The 21,123-nt window shown below is 38.4% G+C and overlaps 1 protein-coding gene across 4 annotated transcripts in view; it reads right to left on the bottom strand.

The window, feature by feature from the left end:
* The window catches only part of LOC136876310 (anoctamin-1), a 277,484-nt gene that overhangs the window by 56,931 nt on the left and 199,430 nt on the right, over positions 1-21,123 (bottom strand). For all 4 annotated transcript variants that reach the window (XM_068228376.1, XM_068228377.1, XM_068228379.1 and 1 more), the window contains one exon: positions 14,877-15,106. In XM_068228376.1, coding sequence (XP_068084477.1) covers positions 14,877-15,106 — 230 coding nt within the window. The remainder of the gene's footprint in view (positions 1-14,876; positions 15,107-21,123) is intronic.

Below are 21,123 nucleotides of genomic sequence, written 5' to 3'. Positions count from 1 at the left end.
TTTTAACCTCTTTGTAGCAATATGCTTTCTTTTTAATCAAGCAATATGCACTTATTAATAATAAAACACTCTTGTCTATTTAGTTTCTTGCTATTAAACCGCAAGAAATACTGTGTGTTTTCTTAACAAACTAAGTTATGCAGCAGTTCGAGTCTACACAACTCCATGTCATGAATACTTCATATAATTGGCAAGAAAATTAGTGAAAACTATAATTGCATTTTTCTCAAAATATATGGACTTATGGAAAACATAACCTGTAGTTCTGCAATTCCATCGGAACAACAGTTGATGTGTAGCATGGTGAGTGCCTACCTTTCAAAAGATGATCTCATCTATGTATGGTAGGTTCTATCTGCTAGAATCACATTTAGACAAAATGGAAAAAAATCAAAATATGATCTTTGTACTCGAAGGTACCAGAAAAGGATTTGCACAAAAAATATTTACATGAAGTTGCTGTTTGTCAATTTTGAAGCTTCTGAATGACGGAAAGAAGAAATAAATAATATGTTGCACACATTAAATATGAATAACATAGACACATTCGGATTGTATATTTTGACTTTATCTGTAGTGATATTTGTACATGAGATCTGTTGTGGGGAAAGGCACCCAAAATTAGCAATGGAAAATTTACAGCAGAGCTAAACAAAATTGTCTGTAGTGTAAAAACTGCATTTCTATATTTTGACTTGCTGCGCTATAGGTTTTCTTAACAAACTAAGTTACGCAGCAGTTCGAGACACAACTCGATGTCATGAATACTTTGTAAAATTGGTAAGAAAATTATTGAAAACTATAATTGCATTTTTCTCAAAATATTTTATTAATAGCACCTAGAAGGATGAATGCTTTTTTTAAATGCTCAGTACTTTATGCCAATTTTACAACCACAGAAATGTCAAAAATGAAAACTCTGACTTTAGGTCCCTTTCCGCACGAATAACATATTTGGATGGCAGTCATTGCTGTAGTTATTCTTGTGATTGTGATATGCTTTCAGCAAGTTATGTCTGATGATTTTTGTATTTTGCTACAGTGTGTTCTATTCATCATTCATTTTTGTGCCAATACAGCATTGTAGTTTTATGTTTCACATTACGATCATCATCATCATCATCATTTTACAGTTCCAGTTTCGCGGGTACTGTTGGCGAGCCTCTTTCATTCTGTTTTATTGAGATATGTTCTGTTGTTAATGACGTCCTCCAGTGTCCTTTCCCCGATCTGCAATGTCCATCTTTACAATGTCCATCCAGTGGGTTCTTGGTCTTCCCACCATTCGTTTCCCTGCCACATGTCGCTCCAAGTTAACATATGCTATCCTTGTTGGCTCCATCCTCATTTCATGCCCAAACCAACTCACTCTGGACATGCTGATCCGATCTAACAATGATGTAACAATCCCAGCTTCCTTCCTAACCACATCATTCCTCAACTTGTCCAGTTTGGTTTTTTGAATTGTGGACCTAAGGAACTTCGTCTCGGATGCCTGCAAGCTTGATGAGTCTTTCTTAGTGAGGGTGCAGGTTTCAATACCATAGGTTAAGATTGGTATGAAGTACTGATTGAACATCACCAGCGTTGATTTTGTTGGTACTTTGGGATCCCAGAGGAGTGTTCGTACTTGCTGGTAAAAGTGAGAGCTCTTCTGCACTTTATTTGCCACCTCCTTTGTGGCTAGTGTATCTCAAGATATTACACTGCTGAGGTATGTGTACAGCTTTCCACACTTTCTAGTGGATGGTTTCCTAGCATGATGTTCGCTTGTCATCCCTCTCTGTTTATTGCCATCGCTACTATTTTGAGTTTGCTTATCCTGAGACTGAACTCCTGGAACTTAACCTTCCATTCATCGAGTCTCGACTGTACTTGTTTCTCAGTTTCTCCCCAAATCATAACATCATCAGCAAAGGCCATCGCATTTAGTTCACCAGAAGTTTTCTTGATGTTCTTCATTATGTCATCCATGATGGTGATAAACAATAATGGGGATAGTGCACTGCCTTGCTGGACTCCACTTTCGGTCTTGAACCAGGATGAATGTCTGTCACCCAATCGCATACAGCTGGTAGAGTTCTCATACAGCATCTGAACTTTCCTCACCAGTTCCTCTGGCACATTCCTTTTTCTCAGGCATTCCACATCTTCTCTCTTACAATGCTGTCATATGCCTTCTCAATGTCAAGGAAAACCATAAACGGATGTTTGCCTTTTTTTTCCAATATTTTTCCATGAACATATGGACACTGAAGATTAGGTCCGTTGTGGACCCGTTAGGCCTGAAGCCATACTGTTCCTCTTCAAACTGTGGCTCTAAGATGACTCGCAATCTGCTCTCTAAGATTTTCTCAAGAATCTTAAGCCCTATGAGAAAGGAGTGTAATTCCCCGGTAGTTGGAGCATTTTCGGCGATTTCCTTTCTTAAACAGGGGGATAATGACACCCTTGCTCCAATCAGTAGGTATCTTGCCATCTTACAAACTGCATTGAGCACTCTGTGTAGCCACTGTAAACCCTGGACTCCTGCTGCTTTAATCATGTCTGTGCTGACTTCATTGATTCCTGGGGATTTCCCTTGTGGCATCTTCTTAAGGGCTGCTTCTGTTTCTGCCCATGTAATGGGAGGTACCTGTGTGCAGGTTTCAACAGTTGGTTCTATTGTTCTCTGATCTGCTTCTGTCCTGTTCAATAGATGATCAAAATGATTCCTCAGAACCTCTCTGATGTCCTCTTCTTTCCTGGCCAGGTTTCCATTAGGATCCTCAATTGCCTTGATGGTTTCAACTGAATTCCTTTTGTTTTTTATTACTCTGAACAATAGTTTCATATTGCCTCTGCTGTCTTCCTTCAGTTTTTGAGTAAATTTCTTCAAGCACTTTATCTTCTCCCCTTCTACTACTACTATTTTAACTCTCAATTTCTTGTCCCGGTAAACTTGTTCAAGGTCTATGATCTTCCCCTCATCCCTTACCTGTTTTGGCTTGGATATCTCATACTTTTTGTGCTATGTTCCTTTCCTTTATTGAGGATCTTACTCTCTTATTCCACCAGAGTGTCTCTTTTTCCCTTACTCTTGCATGTGTCTTCCCGCAAACCTCTATTGCTTCTTTTATCAAGGTGTTTATAAATCTGCTTCACTCTACCTCACCACTCTCCACTTCTTCCGTAGACAGTTGTCCTCTTATACGGTTCTGATAGTCGGTCCTTTTTCCAATCTGTCGTAGTACCACACCGTAATCTTAGGTAATTTCCTGGTTGTTATATTTGGTACATTAATGTCTTTCAGATCTGCTACTAATAGCTGGTGGTCGCTATTGAGGTTCTCACTTGGAATCACCTTGACATCAGTCACAAGTCTACTTCTTTCTTTATTTACAATGACATAGTTAATGACCGTCTTGCTCTTTCCATCCCAGCTGTAACGGGTAACCTTGTGACTGACTCTTTTGTTGAACCAAATGTTTTTTACTACCAAACAGTTTCTTATGAAGAAGTCTAGGAGATGTTCGCTTTCCAGATTCCTTCTCCCATAGCCAAGTGGTCCCATCACCTTCTCATAGCCATTCCTGTCTGTCCCGAGCTGTGTGTTGAAGTCCCCGATGATGACTGTCCTCTCTTCACTGATGATCTCTTCTAGGTCTTTGAGGAACTTGTTCTTTTCATCTTGATTGCAACTAGTCTGAGGGGCATACACTTGCACCAGTGTCAGCTTCTCTTTCCCAAGGTGAACTATTGCCTTTATTATCCTCTCACTGATGTACTGAATCTCTGTAATACCATCTAACTCTTTAGACAATATCAATCCTACTCCATTTCTCATCTCTCTGTTGTTACCATTCCAGTAGAGGGTATAGTTTTTCCTCAACTCTTTCTTCCCTTTACCTTTCCATTTAGTTTCACTTAGTCCTAGAATTGATATTTTCCTTCTCTCCATGATATCCATTAACTCTTCACATTTTCCAGTCAAACTCAGTACACTGATTGTTCCTATTTGAGTGTGTTGCCTTCTCTGGGGTTGTTGCACAATCGCAAGGCTTGGCCTATCATCAGGCTGTAAGCCATCATACCTGGCGTGGGTCTGCGAGTGCTGTTGTCTACTCCCAGTTCTTTGTTTGCATCCGAGGCTCGTATAACTCTTGAAAGCGATTGCAGTTACTGTCCAACTGACTTGCTAGGCCTAACATTAGAGAAGATTTTCTGTCAGGGTTATCTCCCTTAGCCTTTAGCAGTCCCCTGCCACATCTGCAAGGCAGCAGCTTCCAGTTGAATTTGTGTGTCATTTCCTACACAATGGCTTCAACAAGCCCCCTAAGGGTGAACTCCTCTGCCCATAGCCATTTGTTCTCCTTTAGTTTGTCAGGTTTGGTAGCAGCCGCCCAACCCTCGGCCACTGTCGCATATGGTAGCAGGATCATACGGTAGCAGGATATTTTAGTTATAGTCTCAAATGTGATTATCCAGTCAGGTCAGACTTAAAATTTAGATTGGCAAATTAAATGATTCGTCAATTATTGCCAGATTTACACTTGAAGGAGATAAATATTTTACTCTGGATTTTTGTCGCTGCAAGTCGGAGCGTAGAATGTTAGAAGTTTGAATCGTTGTGGTAGGTTAGAGAATCTGAAAAGGGAGATGGATAGGCTAAAGTTAGATGTAGTTGGTATAAGTGAAGTATGTTGGCAGGAAGAACAAGATTTTTGGTCAGGCGACTACCGAATTATCAACAAAAAATCTAACAGGGGAAATCCAGGAGTTGGTTTAATAATGAATAAGAAAATAGGGCAGCGGGTAAGCTACTATGACCAGCATAGTGAAAGAATTATTGTAGTCAAGATAGACACCAAACCAATGCCCACCACAATAGTGCAGGTCTATATGCCTACTAGTTAAGCGGATGATGAAGAAATCGAAAGAATATATGAGGAAATAGCAGATTTAATACAATATGTAAAAGGTGACAAGAATCTAATTGTGATGGGAGACTGGAATGCAGTGGTAGGCCAAGGAAGAGAAGGTAGTACAGTAAGAGAATTTGGATTGGGACAAAGGAACGAAAGAGGAAGTCGGCTGGTCGAATTCTGCACTGATCATAATTTAGTCCTTGCCAATACTTGGTTCAAACACCACAAACAACGGCTGTATAGGTGGGCAAGACCTGGAGACACTGGAAGGTATAAAATAGACTTCATTATGATTAGGCAGAGATTCAGAAACCAGGTGTTGGATTGCAAAACTTTCCCAGGAGCAGACGTGGACTCTGACCACAACTTGTTGGTCATGAAATGCCATCTGACGTTGAAGAAATTGAAAAAAGGAAAGAATGCAAAAAGATGGGATCTAGACAAGAAAAGAGTGTGAGGGATTGTTTCAAGGAACATGTTGCACAAGGGCTAAATGAAAAGGCTGAAGGAAACACAATAGAGGAAGAGTGGATAGTCATGAAAAATGAAGTCAGTAGGGCTGCTCAAGAAATGTTAGGAAGGAAGAAAAGATCAAGTAAGAATCAGTGGATAACTCAGGAAATACTAGACCTGATTGATGAACGACGAAAATACAAGAATGCTAGAAATGAAGAGGGCAGAAAAGAATACAGGCGATTAAAAAAATCAAGTGGATAGAAAGTGCAAGGTAGCTAAGGAAGAATGGCTGAAGGAGAAATGCATGGATGTCGAAGGCTGTATGGTCCTGGGAAAGGTAGATGCTGCATACAGGAAAATCAAGGAATCCTTTGGAGAAAGGAAATCTAGGTGTATGAATATTAAGAGCTCAGATGGAAAGCCACTTCTAGGGAAAGAAGACAAAGCAGAAAGATGGCAGGAACATATCCAACAATTGTATCAAGGTAAAGATGTAGATAATTTGGTTCTGGAACATGAAGAGGCTGTTGATGCTGATGAAATGGGAGACCCAATTTTGAGGTCAGAGTTTGACAGAGCTGTGAGTGACCTAAATAGGAACAAGGCACCTGGAATTGATGACATTCCCTCTGAATTACTGACTGCCTTAGGAGAAACCAGCATGGCAAAGTTATTTCATTTAGTGTGCAAGATGTAGGAGACAGGAGAAGTCCCATCCGATTTTCAGCAGAATGTTGTTATACTTATTCCCAAGAAAGCCTGTGCTGACAGGTGTGAAAACTACCGCACCATTAGTTTAGTATCTCATGCCTGCAAAATGTTAACACGTATTATTTACAGAAGAATGGAAAAACAAGTTGAAGCTGAGTTGGGAGAAGATCAGTTTGGCTTCAGAAGAAAGGTAGGAACACGTGAAGCAATCCTGACTTTACGTCTGATCTTAGAGGTGATATAGATGTTGATTCCCATAGGGAATCTGAAATATTTGTCCTGAATGAGTAAATTTATAATACCAATATAAATGGTCCATTATTGGACATTATAAATTTTCCAGCTAACTCATTCTTGGTTGCCAGCGTTTCGCCCTCGTGTGCTAGGGTGGGCTCATCAGTTGGTACCTAGCACACCTACCAATACGCTGGCTAGTGCATACCGTGGAGGCCACTGTGTAGGCTAACTGGAGCCACCGGCAGTGCCTATGCACTAAGAGACTTTGTCTCGTTATCAAAAATTGATGCCTGCTTGGCCATCAGATGATATAGATGTTGATTCCCATAGGGAATCTGAAATATTTATCCTGAATGAGTAAATTTATAATTCCAATATAAATGGTCCGTTATTGGACATTATAAATTTTCCAGCTAACTCATTCTTGGTTGCCAGCGTTTCGCCCTCATGTGCTAGGGTGGCCTCATCAGTTGGTACCTAGCACACCTACCAATACGCTGGCTAGTGCATACCGTGGAGGCCACTGCGTAGGCTAACTGGAGCCACCGGCAGTGCCAATGCACTGGTATTATATTGGTATTATAAATTTACTCATTCAGGACAAATATTTCAGATTCCCTACGGGAATCAACATCTATATCATCTGATGGCCAAGCAGGCATCAATTTTTGATAATGAGACAAAGTCTCTTAGTGCATTGGCACTGCCGGTGGCTCCAGTTAGCCTACGCAGTGGCCTCCACGGTATGCACTAGCCAGCGTATTGGTAGGTGTGCTAGGTACCAAATGATGAGCCCACCCTAGCACACGAGGGCGAAACGCTGGCAACCAAGAACGAGTTAGCTGGAAAATTTATAATGTCCAATAACGGACCATTTATATTGGTATTATAAATTTACTCATTCAGGACAAATATTTCAGATTCCCTATGGGAATAACATCTATATCATCTGATGGCCAAGCAGGCATCAATTTTTGATAATGAGACAAAGTCTCTTAGTGCATTGGCACTGCCGGTGGCTCCAGTTAGCCTACGCAGTGGCCTCCACGGTATGCACTAGCCAGCGTATTGGTAGGTGTGCTAGGTACCAACTGATGAGCCCACCCTAGCACACGAGGGCGAAACGCTGGCAACCAAGAACGAGTTAGCTGGAAAATTTATAATGTCCAATAACGGACCATTTATATTGGTATTATGGTCTTAGCGGATTGGATCAAGAAAGACAAACCCACGTACATGGCATTCATAGATCTAGAAAAGGCATTCGATAATGTTGATTGGACCAAGCTATTTATGATTCTGAAGATGATAGGGATCAGATACCAAGAACGAAGAATCATCTACAATCTGTATAAAAATCAGTCTGCAGTGATAAGAACTGAGGGCTTTGAAAAAGAAGCAGCAATCCAGAAAGGAGTGAGGCAAGGCTGCAGTTTGTCTCCTCTCCTTTTCAATGTTTACATAGAACAGGCAGTAAAGGAAATCAAAGAGAAATTTGGAAAGGGAATCACAGTCCAAGGAGAGGAAATCAAAACCTTGAGATTTGCCGATGATATTGTTATTTTATCTGAGACTGCAGAAGATCTCAAGAAGTTGCTGAATGGTATGGATGAAGTCCTGGGTAAGGAGTACAAGATGAAAATAAATAAGTCAAAAACAAAAGTAACGGAGTGAAGTCAAACGAAGGCAGGTGATGTAGGAAATATTAGATTAGGAAATGAAGTCTTAAAGGAAGTAGATGAATATTGTTACTATGGTTTTCCGTGGTTTCCCAATTTCACACCAGGCAAATGCTGGGGCTGTACCTTAATTAAGGCCACGGCCGCTTCCTTCCAACTCCTAGGCCTTTCCTATCCCATCGTCGCCATAAGACCTATCTGTGTCGGTGCGACGTAAAGCCCCTAGCAAACAAATATTGTTACTTGGGTAGTAAAATAACTAACGATGGCAGAAGTAAGGAGGACATAAAATGCAGACTAGCACAAGCAAGGAAGAGCTTTCTTAAGAAAAGAAATTTGCTCACTTCAAACATTGATATCGGAATTAGAAAGATGTTTTTGAAGACTTTCGTGTGGAGTGTGGCATTGTATGGAAGTGAAACATGGACGATAACTAGCTCGGAAAGAAAGAGAATAGAGGCTTTTGAAATGTGTTATTACAGAAGAATGCTGAAGGTGAGATGATAGATCGAATCACGAATGAAGAGATACTGAATCGAATTGGTGAGAGGAGATCGATTTGGCTAAATTTGACGAGAAGAAGAGATAGAATGATAGGACACATCTTGAGACACCCAGGACTTGTTCAGTTGGTTTTTGAAGGAAGTGTAGGTGGTAGGAACGGTAGGGGTAGACCAAGTTATGAATATGACAAGCAGATTAGAGCAGATGTAGGATGCAACAGTTACGTAGAAATGAAAAGGTTAGCACAGGATAGGGTAGCATGGAGGGCAGCATCAAACCAGTCTATGGACTGATGACTCAAACACAACAACATTTAATGAGTAAATTTAACTTCACTTTTATTATTTTCTTTGATGGTCAATAAACCCTTATTTTTCATTAAAAGCACATGTCAAAATGAAAAGTGAATGAAATAAATAATCATTTTAAGATTCTGAAGTATACATGTTTAGACTTGCTGACAAAAATAAAAAATGTTTATTTTAAACTATTAACTATTTATGATTGTGCCAATGCATTTTCTGCCGCGTTATAAATTGGCATCAAAATAGATGTATGGACCATGCGAGACGGAATTTATGCAATGAGAACTGTGATTCAGAAGTTCACAGGGGGCTGAACTCGCAAAAACAGAGCATGATCACGAAGGCTGTGGAAGAAAAGAACATTGAAATGCTAGGTAGATTGTTTCACTGCCTTCGTAATATACAGGCCCAACTGTAGAAAGCGTGCCAAGCCAATCAGCTGATCGATTGAGGCGAGCTAAGTGAATATTACAAGTTGTACTTGAGAATGTAATCCATAAGGATTGGGGGCATTCTTGGGATAATTGTGACCGTTGAGAGACAAAAATTTATATTTAAGTATATTGCATGTTTTTTTTCTTTAAATTTATCACATCAGCATTTACGTAAACAGCTGTTATTAAGATAATGAGTCCTCATAGTTTAGGTTAGGCATGGTATCTTCACGTGGTGAGTAATGTAAATTCAAGGGACGTAATACTTCTCGTGTAATTTATTAATTTAATTGTTATCGTACAACACGTTTTTGTAGAAATATAATGTGGTACAAATTTAAATACAGTGTGCGAAAGTTCACATTTGCCACAAGGCTGAGAACTTGTGTGTACCACGGCGAAAATACAACTATACAAGTAAATAGACATTAATATTTTCATTTTCTTCGTATAGGGGCAGGTAACCTTTATGAGAAATGAAAATTCCAACCGAAGAAATACCTATTACGAAGAATAAAGGTGTACCGGTATGTTTCACTCATTTTCCAGAGCTGATGAGTTCTGCTATTGACTTTCTTGTTTCACAGATTTACAGCAGAGCGTTTAATTGTTGATACAGAACAAGTACAAAAGTGGACAGTAACCCATTGAACCTACATATGGTTATTTCTTGGTTCGTAATGTTGAATACGTGCTGCCTCTTCTCCCCAAAATTAATGCGAGTAAGAACCATTCCTCGGCGGTTTCCGTGAATGTGGTAAGTAACTAATACATCTGGATGATCAGTGCATTAATATTTGGGAAAACATGGGCTATTCCTAAACAAAAAATGATACAAATGTTTGTATAGAAGAAAGGATTTCAAGAAAGTCTTTGACGGATAGTGCCAGAAGTGTAAAAAAAAAAACTGTATTTATGGCCATCTAGAGGTATAGAACTAAAATTTATTATTGTATGTTTGTTATCCCCATATTTGTATTAATGCATAATAATTATTTGTTGGGTACACTGACGAGTAAAACACTGAAGCTTTGACCGCGTAGATCGCACTTCAATCCTACTTCTCCTAAAATTACATAGACCTGACTTACGAATTATGATGCAATTACAGGTTTTGGTAATCTCACCTCTAATATTAATACAACATTTGTAAATATTTCATAATTACAAAAGGAACAGACGCATCACGTCCTTGCATTACACGGGTCGGACGGAGGAAACAGTTCGCCTCTTTGTGTGACGTCATCGGACGTACAGTACGGCCTGTACATCAGAAGATAAATGGAAATGGCGTATGGCTTTTAATGCCGGGAGTGTCCGAGGACAAGTTCGGCTTGCCAGATGCAGGTCTTTTGATTTGACTCCCGTAGGCAACCTGCGCGTCGTGATGAGGATGAAATGATGATGAAGAAGACACATACACCCAGCCCCCGAACCAGTGAAATTAACCAATTATGGTTAAAATTCCCGACCCTGCCAGGAATCAAACCCGGGGCCCCTGTGACCAAAGGCCAACATGCTAACCATTTAGCTATGGAGCTGGATACAAGATTAAATTATATATTATTATCACACAACTATCTGCCGAAAGATTAAATGGAGGATGAAGACATTGTCTGCGTATATTCGCTAGGAAAATAACAAAATATATAAAGAATATTCTGCAATAAACTGAAGAAAGAAGAACATGTAGTAGAAAGTCACATATTTAATATAAAAGAACAGTGTTCCAGTTTAAAATAGGAAGAGAAAAACTTAGAAGGCAAGGCAAGTGGTCAGACAAGGACCAGAATATTGACTACTGACAGAGTAAAAGATTGCCAAGTAAATATAAGACGAGAATTTCAAGAAGGAAGAAAATCAATGGAAATAGAACGTCAGAAAAATGAAATATTATCTGAATTCACTTTCAATTTAAAACAGAATTGATACTGGAGCAGTAGTGAACTAAATATAACATATTTGAAAGCAATCATATTTATTATCAAATATATAAGAAGAACACTTATAGACTGTCGAACTACTGAAGACTTTGATATGAACTCATACATATCATATTTACATTCTGTTAAGCTTACCGCAAGAAAGAAGGCCGTCAATATGTGCAACTAGATCCGCAATGAACCGTCTTGGGGATGAGTGTGTCATGGACGATCCAACCAACCTGATGTAGAACGGGAGACCAGCTGATCTATGGAATCCAGCTGGCCGAGCGCAGCAGCCGTAGCTTGGATGGCTACAGATTCGTCATAAACCCGAGAATGACAAGCTAAGTTTTCTAAATTATAATTGTTAATTAAATTGATGTAGGATAATATTATATGAGAATATTACCTAAATTGTGTATCTATGACAGTAATGGGATCAGTGAAGTGTAATGTCAAAAATCTAGCTCTCATGGTTAAGATATGTTAGGATCAATATACCTTGATTGGGAGAAGTGACAGTGTGTATTGTATATAATGTATTAGCTAAGGAGAATTTATTATTAATGGCAGGAATGAGTAGAGTTTACTACAGCATAATGACAGCATATGTTGAGAAAAGAATATCGTAAATGGGTAAAGTAACCGAACGTGTTGTTGGTCATCATGATGAAGAAGAGATATGCAGCCAATATGAGTTATTCTTCGTCAATGCAAAAACAGAAAGGATATTATAATGTATTAGGAGGTTAGATGTCAATCTGGGAAATGAGATATGATCCAGTGAAGTGAAAATGTTTTCAGTGGAATAGAATACGTCGTGGGAAACGTGTTTATGAGTAAAAGTTATGACATATAAGAGGAATGGCTATGTTATGAAGGTGTTCTGAATTAATTAAATGATATGCAAGCTGTAATGAAAGATGTAAGAAATCATTGAAAAAGGCACAGAAGTGATAGAATGAATATGAAGGATACGTATATTTAAGTCTGGATCGTATACAAGAAGCACTGGCATGAAAAGACATCTCATCGTGGGAGTAGAGAAATATAATGAAGGCATAGCTAACCGAGACAGGTAAATTTTAAGTCAAATAATTCTCACTATATAGATATGCTGAAAATAAAGATATAATGTTAGGAAATACCCTAAATAATTATCCCATGTTGGTACTGCACAAGGTAAAATGTGGTGTATAATGCTGTAATGATCAATTTTGACATCCATAGTTATAACTGAAAGGAGTGAATCAAATTAAGAGGCGAATGTCATTTCATTGAAGGTAGAACTTAGAATCTTAAAATGAGAGTTGTGATTAATTAAGAACTCAAATAATTAGAATTCAATCATAGATAATGATTTCATGAGGTCATATGATGCTATTTACATGATTAAATGCAGTATGGTTAGGCCAATAGGTGCCAGAATTATGCATAGCAGTAGAAAATAGCAAGCTTAGTGAGTCATTCAACGGTAATTAAAGTAACTGACAGTGGCAGAAAAACAATTTAGTTGGTCAGAAACAATGTTAAAAGCATAAAGGAAAATATGCGTTTCTTTAGGAATGGTTTTAATAATTTTCAATATAATATCCGTGGACATGTTATGATGAAAGAAAGGAATTCAATCATAAGTTTGGTGAATGGAAATGCAGAGTTAGCTCATGTCAAGACGGCAGGTGATCGTTATTAGAAATTGAGGTGTACATAAAGACACTCTTATAATATTTATTTGGAATTTTGAAGTTTGAATCAAAACATTAATACAATTTTCTTTTTCCTAAGCTTATTATTATGTTAATAAACTAGTTAGTTAAGATTAAATATGTACAATATATTTATCTATAGGTTGAAATGGTAGAATAGTTTATTGATAAGTATGTGTTGCAATTCTCGTCTTTCTAAAGTGTTAAATTAGGTACAAAGGGATGGAGACATCCATTGAAAATGTTGGATCACAAATTATAAGCAACTGCACCACTCTTCGGGATTCACATTAAGCAGATTTTACAGTAAATATCCCCTGAGATTATCTGAGTAATCAGAGAATTTTATTTACGCCATTATTGGACGCAGTAAAGGCGCATGATTAACTTAAGAAGGCCCAAAAGGGTCCAAAATATGTTAAGAACTGTTCATGTAAATTGTACTGAATAGATGGATTTGACTTTTATAATTTCTTTATAAGAAATTTTGTCAGATTACAGTTGTATAAGTCAATAGGGAATGAAGTTCATAACATGCAACCCCATTTGTTTGGAAAATTATTTTATAACTTTGCTTTTGCTTCATTTGTTCCTAAATTAGGGATAATGTAACAATCATTCTCCATCATCGTTAAGCTAGTTTGATTTTCTTTTATAATTTATCTCTTGTTTTACTGTATCATGAATAAACTATGACATTCCTACTGTCAGTAGCCCGTCTGATAGCCATGATCTTTACAGCATCACATCTATATGGTCTGCCACCACGGTTAGCCAGTCTGAGTCCCGTTGGTCGTAAAAAAGTCACCATCGGAATGCTGGCAGCAGGGTAGGAAAGGTGGTGGTATACAATTTCTAATTACATTGCATGCCAAAACCTGGATTCAATTACAAATTTCCCCACAGTGTTCGCATGGAGTGACGGCATAAGACGCTGCTGATGATGATTAATCAATTGGATGGGGATGTTAAGCCTCGAGTAGACCACTTGGTGCGATTCAACAGGAGCAGACTATATGCCAGCACCAGGTTTCACCCTCTCCCTTCCTACTATCACATATCACGTCACTCATTTCATCTCAGTAACTTCTCTGATGAGGTTGAGGTCAGGAAGGGCACCCAGTTGTAAAAACTTGCTATGAAGATTCACCTCGCTTCATATATGACACATGCACACGCACGTGCGCGCGCGCACACACACACACACATACACTTCTAGAGAAACGGGACAAGGGTTAGATGTACATACATTTTTACTGTCAGTATTTTATCAGTTCAACTATTATCCCTTACCTAACACATATCTCCATATCTATAACCTCTAATGATTGTGAGCATTCATACAGGCACAGTACGTATGTATGTATTTTTGTTTTTACAAGTTGCCTTTTCATCGCACCGACACACAGGTCTTATGGCGGTGATGGGATAGGAAAGGGCTAAAAGTGGGAAGGAAGTGGCCGTGGCCTTAAGTAAGGTACACCTGGTGTGAAAATGGGAAACCACAGAAAACCATCTTCAGGACTGCTGACAGTATGGTTCGAACCCACTATCTCCTAAATGCAAGCTCATAACTGCGCATCTCTAACTGCATGGCCAATTCGCTTGGTATGTATATGAGTAATAGGGCAACTTCTATATCAGATTAATGGAAATTCCTCCTAGAATTAGTCATCTAGGCTAATTGAGAACTCTTTATATTCACTACAGGAGGAGGAGAGAAGACATGGAGGACATCAATTGACTGAAATCTTCAGACAAGTTATGTCATAATTTTTCTACAAACAGGTAAATTTACTGTACAAACCACTATTAAATGTATGAAGTAAGTCAAGACAGATTTTGGAAACACTGAATTCAGATGGTACACACACACACACACACTCTCTCTCTCTCTCTCTCTCTCTCTCTCTCTCTCTCTCTCAACATAATGCTTAAAGCTAGAGACTGTCATTTAGTTCACAGCTTACTAGTCTTTGAAGACTGCAAGCTCTGGGTGAAAAATTACTCACCAGCAGTATCATGACTGAATAGCTGAGAAGTGTGGCTGGAACACGTACTTTCCAAAATGGAACACAAGGCTCTCTTAAGTTCGTTACCACGTTTATTTTCTCATTAGCATTTTTCAGGCGAGCATAGTATTGTGGACGTGGATGCTCTGCTTGAAGATCAAACCCAGTTAGACCCCAACGGTGGGTAACATCAGCTGAATACCGCTTCCATAATTCCAAAAATAATGTTGCTAAAGGAAAGAAAAAGTCATTAATATAATGGGTTTAAAGAACAAATGTTTATGCTGTATCCACTATTCTAAATTATGCTATGCATTATACAGTAAAAACCAATAACAAAACAATCCAGTACACTAGACTCTCAATAATCCAGCCATTTCTTGCACAGAGGGGTGTCCAATTAGCATGAGTGCCAGATTACTGTGTGTGTGAGAAATTAAGTTGAATACCTATTGCACCACCTGCCTGGTGGCCATGATCGTTAAGGAGTTGAAGTCTATATGGTCTGACACCATGATTAGGCCAGTTCGAGTCCTGTTGGTCGAAAAAAATTCACCATCAGAATGTTGGTTGGCAGGGTAGGGAAGCTGGTGCTATACAATTTATAAGGACTAGATTGCGTGCCAAAAGCCTGGATTCACTTCCAAACCTCTCCGCAGAGCTCACATGGAGCGAGGGCATATGACACTGTTGATGGCGATTTGTCCATCAGATGGAAACATAAAGCTTCGAGCAGACCCCTTGGTGTTATCCAACAGGAGTAGGCTATGAGCTGACACCGGGTATCATCATCATCATCATCATCACCACCACCATCATACCACATCCAGACTGCAGGTCACCTATGGGTGTCAAGCAGTAAGACCTGCACCAGGCGAGCCAAACATTTCCTTGGACACTCCCAGCACTAAAAGCCGTATGATGCATATTTATTAAAAACAATGTTAATAATAATGCGACTATTTTTATGCCCCACTATCTATCTTTACAGCCTTTTAAATGCCAAGGTGCCAGAATTTTGTCTCACAGGAGTTCTTTTAACTGCCAATAAATCTGACACCAGGCTGGCATATTTAAACACCATCAAACACCACTGGACTGAGCCTGGATCAAACCTGCCAACTTGAGTTGAGAAGGCCAGCACTTTACTGCTTGAGCTACTCAGCCTGGCCAAAAAGTCCAATGTTACGATGTAACATTCATATATTTAAGAAAAGCTTAACATAAAACAAATAGTACGAGAGTTTCCTCCATTCAGTAGTTCTGAATTTTTAGTTGATGCAGAAGATACTCGATGGCAGCAGGCTTTGTCATGGAACTGCCTTGCAAGCATTATATCGTCACGCTTTCTGGTTCTGTTAGGTCCACTACTTCATCACTTTTATCTTTAATCTCCTATACTGTTAAAATTATTTCTTCATTGGTTAAAATCTGGTCTCCTTCACAATTTTCCTTTCAGCCAATTAGTAACATCTTCATCAATTTCCTTTCCACCAAGAAACTTGTGGAATACAACAATGCACAGAGTGTCAGGACGGATGATTCCAAATTAACTGGTTCATCACTTGCCCAGTGCCCAACCTGTCTGAAGTTTTCACTTTCTGTTTCAGATTTAATAAAATGTACTTCCTTTTTGATGCCACAATTTCAAATAAAATCAATGACACATTGTTGGCGTCCAGTTAATGGCTATAACACAGCTGTTCGTAGTGACCTGAACAGCAAAGAAGGCCATTTCTGCTTATTTAACCTAACAGCCAGAGGTTGGATTACTGAGATGCTGGACTATTGAGGGCTGGATTTTATAAGTACCTAGTGTAATCTGTACAGATACCTGCATGGTGAGATCAAAGTCATAATTTGTACAAAATACAACTGGACAGGAAGTGCACTGCAACTCAACTGATGAAAAATGATGGAAGGGAAAACAGTTCAGGTAATGAACAGATGCCCTCATTTGCCAATTTAATAAAAATGTCAAAAATCAAACATATAACTTTTCTGTTACACTGTAAATGGAATGATCATCTCACAAAATAATAATAATAATAATAATAATAATAATAATAATAATAATAATGATTCACACTCTGTTGCTACTAATCACAGACTTATTGGGTACTAAACATAGTGGTACTACTCGCAAGTAAAGGTGACCCATGGTGTTCCCCGCGTGATGATACAAATTACAAGTACTCTCATGGTTCTAACTCGATCATCCCTTAGTGGCCTCTTTTAGCCGCCTCTTACAACAGGCAGGGGATACCATGGGTGTATTCTTCGTCTGTGTCCCCCACCCACGGGGGAATTTTCTTGCTTGACAAATATTGAAACCGTTTAAGAACAACTTCATGTTTGCCTATCAAAGTTGCAGGCAAGAACAAAATTATTACACTACAAGGGGAACATCCAAATATCACAGAACTGTCAGTGCCAGGAGCATTATGCATTTGAAGAATAACTGTTTTTAAAATTCTTTGCAAAGACATACTGAGATGCACTGCTGCTGTTAATAATAGGTCCTTTTTAAGTTGTAAAATTAATCCTTCTGTGAAGAGAATTAAATATTTTTCTAGAGTTTATTAAAAATATACCAATTGCAATTCATACCACCAACTGTACAACAGTATTTTATATTCTTTCCTATGTTAAAGTATAGGCCATGCAGCCAGGGTTCTCCAAAGTTTAGTTAAATATGTATAGGATTCCCTGAAGAAGAAAGAAATTAATAAGTTGGGAAAACTGGTCTAATAAATTGGACTAATAAAGGAATTGTTTTCAATTATTTTTTTTCACCTTCTTTGTATACAAAGTCACATTCGTAAAATTTTTATAATGTTTACTGCTGAAGGTCAGTTGTAAAATTATATGAGTAATAATGTGCTATAATATAACATACTATCTCTTGACACTTAGTTGCTTTGTACCTCAATTTACGCAGAATAAAATTATAATTTTGCATATACACTTCATATCCCCTCATATTTATCTCAGATTAGGTACATGAAAGTCAAAAGTAGGTTCAGTCCAATTGGTTTGTTTGTTAGCTTTTTGTTACGGCATCACAGGTAAATGGCTTAACAAAACTTCCCAAAGCTGGTATATTAGTTCAAGGATAGCAGAGTTGAGCACTAGGCTATATAATATATTTAATTATAGGGACCGTGCACATTGCAAGTGTTGCAATCTGGTAGCAATGTCGTGCATCAGCTTCCGGGAGTCGCGTGTTATGAGTATGCTTACATGTCACAGTATTTGAGGACGAATCTTTTAGTTGAGATGACTGAAGTTAGCAACTGTGGTTCTAGTAAGAGTAACAATAATTGTTTTGTCGTGGGCTATAATTTTACATAGAAAAACTGTTCTCCTGGAATGATATACTTTCCATTTCTGAACGAAAAACAGGATACCAAAAAAAGTTCTCCTGGAATAAAAGTCTTCTTTTTTTTGTTTTCGAATGAAAAACGGCATCCAAATAGACGAAAAGCTTGGATTATTGCTTTTAAGAGGGACACACAAACATGGCAAATGTTTTAGGCATTTCACATCATAACTGCGGATTTGTCTGAACTTCTGCATAAAGTCCATTTTCCACAATTATTTGAAGATGCAACGTGTGTGAGCACACTGTTCGAGAAACCTAACTGATGAGCAATGAGATATTAACTGGTTAGAGACTGACAGGGTGGACTAGGATCCAAATCTGTTGCACAGGGTGATTACAGGTGACAAGACACGGCATTTTACAATGACCCACAATCCAAATGGCAATCAACAATGTGGGAATCACCTGCCCCACCATGAAAAAAATGATTTTGTACAGGCCAATCACAGGGAAAAGTTAGGCACAAAGTGTTCTTCAATGTCCAGGAATGGTATATTTCAAATTCATTCCAGAAGGTCAAACTGTCACTAAGAAGATGTATGCTGCCATTCCTTGGCATCTTCATGACCCAGTGGAATGAAAGAAGCCTCATTTGTCACAAGGACAGAATTGCGTTCATCATCACAACAATGCTTCACATGCCAGTTGCTTCAAGTGAGAACATAACATACCTGTCCTTTCTCATCCTTCATATTCTCCCTATCTTGCACTGTAGGATTACCGTATTTACGCAAATAATCCCCTCCGCCAAATAATCCCCGCACCCTAATTTTCGGAAGGACCATTTTGAAAAAAAAAAATGAAATGAACTAAAATTCCTTCCATCTAAAGAGTAACGTGGGCATAAACAAAACTTTCATATCACTCCTCGAGTTCCACGTGGTATTTACGCAAATATGAACATGACAGAATAATCTGAATAATCCGTGTCACAAAATATTCTAAGATCCGTTACTGAAAGCCATTAACATTGACTCACAGTTTAAACCTTTCAAATGCCGTAGAAAAAGCTATTTCCGAAATGTCAACATCTACATCATGTATCCAGCAAGGCGCAGTTACACTATTCAAATAATGCAATTGGATAACTCGCTAGAAAACATAACCTCATGCAACGAAAGAAAAAAAGGAAAGACGAGGAGAAATCTATGCTGGCTCCCCTGTGCAAGTGCTTTATTCGCTGGATTACTGTAGTGTACGCATTTTAGATGCCTTGTACTTACACGGAAAGTACTCGATGCCCTTAAAACATTGTGGCTTATCGAACATTCCTATGATGAGGGAAGGAAGTAGGAAGTCTCTCACTTCTGTCTGCGGCGAGTTGGCCGTGCGATCAGGGGTGCATGGCTGTAGTTTGCATCCGGGAGAGAGTGGGTTCGAATCCCACTGTCGGCACCCCTGAAGATGGTTTTCCGAGGTTTTCCATTTTCACACCAGGCAAATGCTGGGGCTGTACCTTAATTAAGGCCACGGCTGCTTCCTTCCAACTCCTAGGGCTTTCCTATCCCATCATCGCCATAAGACCTATCTGTGTCTGTGCAACGTAAAGCCACTGGCAAAAAAAAAAAAAAAACTTCCGTCTGCAATGTAACACAGGACTGTGACTCTATCGTACGATTTCCCACCATAGCATTTCTCACGCTATTCAGAAATGCCAAACCTTGCCGCATCACAAAGTATTCTAAGACCCATTAATGGATGCAACCACCTTGATTCACAGTGGAGAGATTCCAATTCTTTTCTTGTGATCTTTTTCAAGCATTTTCAAATATATCAGAATTTTATCATATAATGGGTTCTTATATTCTATAGCCTCATTAAGGTTATCATTTTTCTTTACTAGTTGGTCTAGATGAATGTATAGATGTATTCATTAAGCTGCCCTTTTTTAATTTTTTTTGATAGCCCTAAGATGTATTACTCCTCCTTTGAAGCTGAAGATAACAACAAGGAAGTTCATAACACATCAATATCCCCCGCTCCTTCACCACCTCAAGTACGTGAACAAGAGACAACGCATCATCACTACTACACCAGACACAAGACCGTAAAATAATGACAGGAGATACTGTTCCAGAGGAAAGCAGGTTTAAAAAGAATTGATAACTAGGAATTAGTAATATTTCATCTACAATAGTAATAGGAGAGACATTATGAAATCTGGGTTTCTTCATTTTGACAATTACTATTAAATGTACAATTTTCAATTTATAAATTGGACTTTTTTTTCATGAACTTTTTAAGAAAAGAATAATCATTAGGACATATTCTCTATGGATTATTATACAAGTGTTTCCATGACAACTGCTTTCAATTGTAGAAAGAATTTACATAATTTCTCTTAAGTATTTTTTTCTTTTTAATATTGTCAATCTTCTTACGTTAATATTAAGGACACTCCTCTAAAGCAATGATACTTTGTCATTATATGAATTTTCATCTAAACAGAGTTATGTGTCTGAAGATGTTTATCATATACAAAAAAAGTACCACTTTTAACCAATAAGTTGCCTTAAGCAATTTAGTGTATTGACAATGTGGAAAATAAAAAATACTTAATTGTGAATTTGTGTAAGTGCGATACAGACCATGAAGCTGATTTTATGTAAGTCCGTTGATCTCGACATTAATAGAAAAAATGCAGTTTCAGCGGCATTGACAATACTGTTCGCGGTGTGTGCGAGTTGATTATAATTATGAGCCACGTTTTTCGCCAACTGTCGGCATCACCAGTTTTCGCGGATTCTGCTTGTCCGCATACTGCCTGCTACGTGATGTTGTGACATTCCTGAAAATGCTGAATACAAATTAATTACGATTTCACTCAAATTTACCAACTATGAAACACGCTCTAGACACACT

Source organism: Anabrus simplex, chromosome 6, assembly GCF_040414725.1.
Source record: "Anabrus simplex isolate iqAnaSimp1 chromosome 6, ASM4041472v1, whole genome shotgun sequence".
Taxonomy (NCBI): domain Eukaryota; kingdom Metazoa; phylum Arthropoda; class Insecta; order Orthoptera; family Tettigoniidae; genus Anabrus; species Anabrus simplex.
The sequence above is the reverse complement of the archived record's forward strand: the minus strand, read 5'-3'. Positions and strand labels throughout refer to the sequence as shown.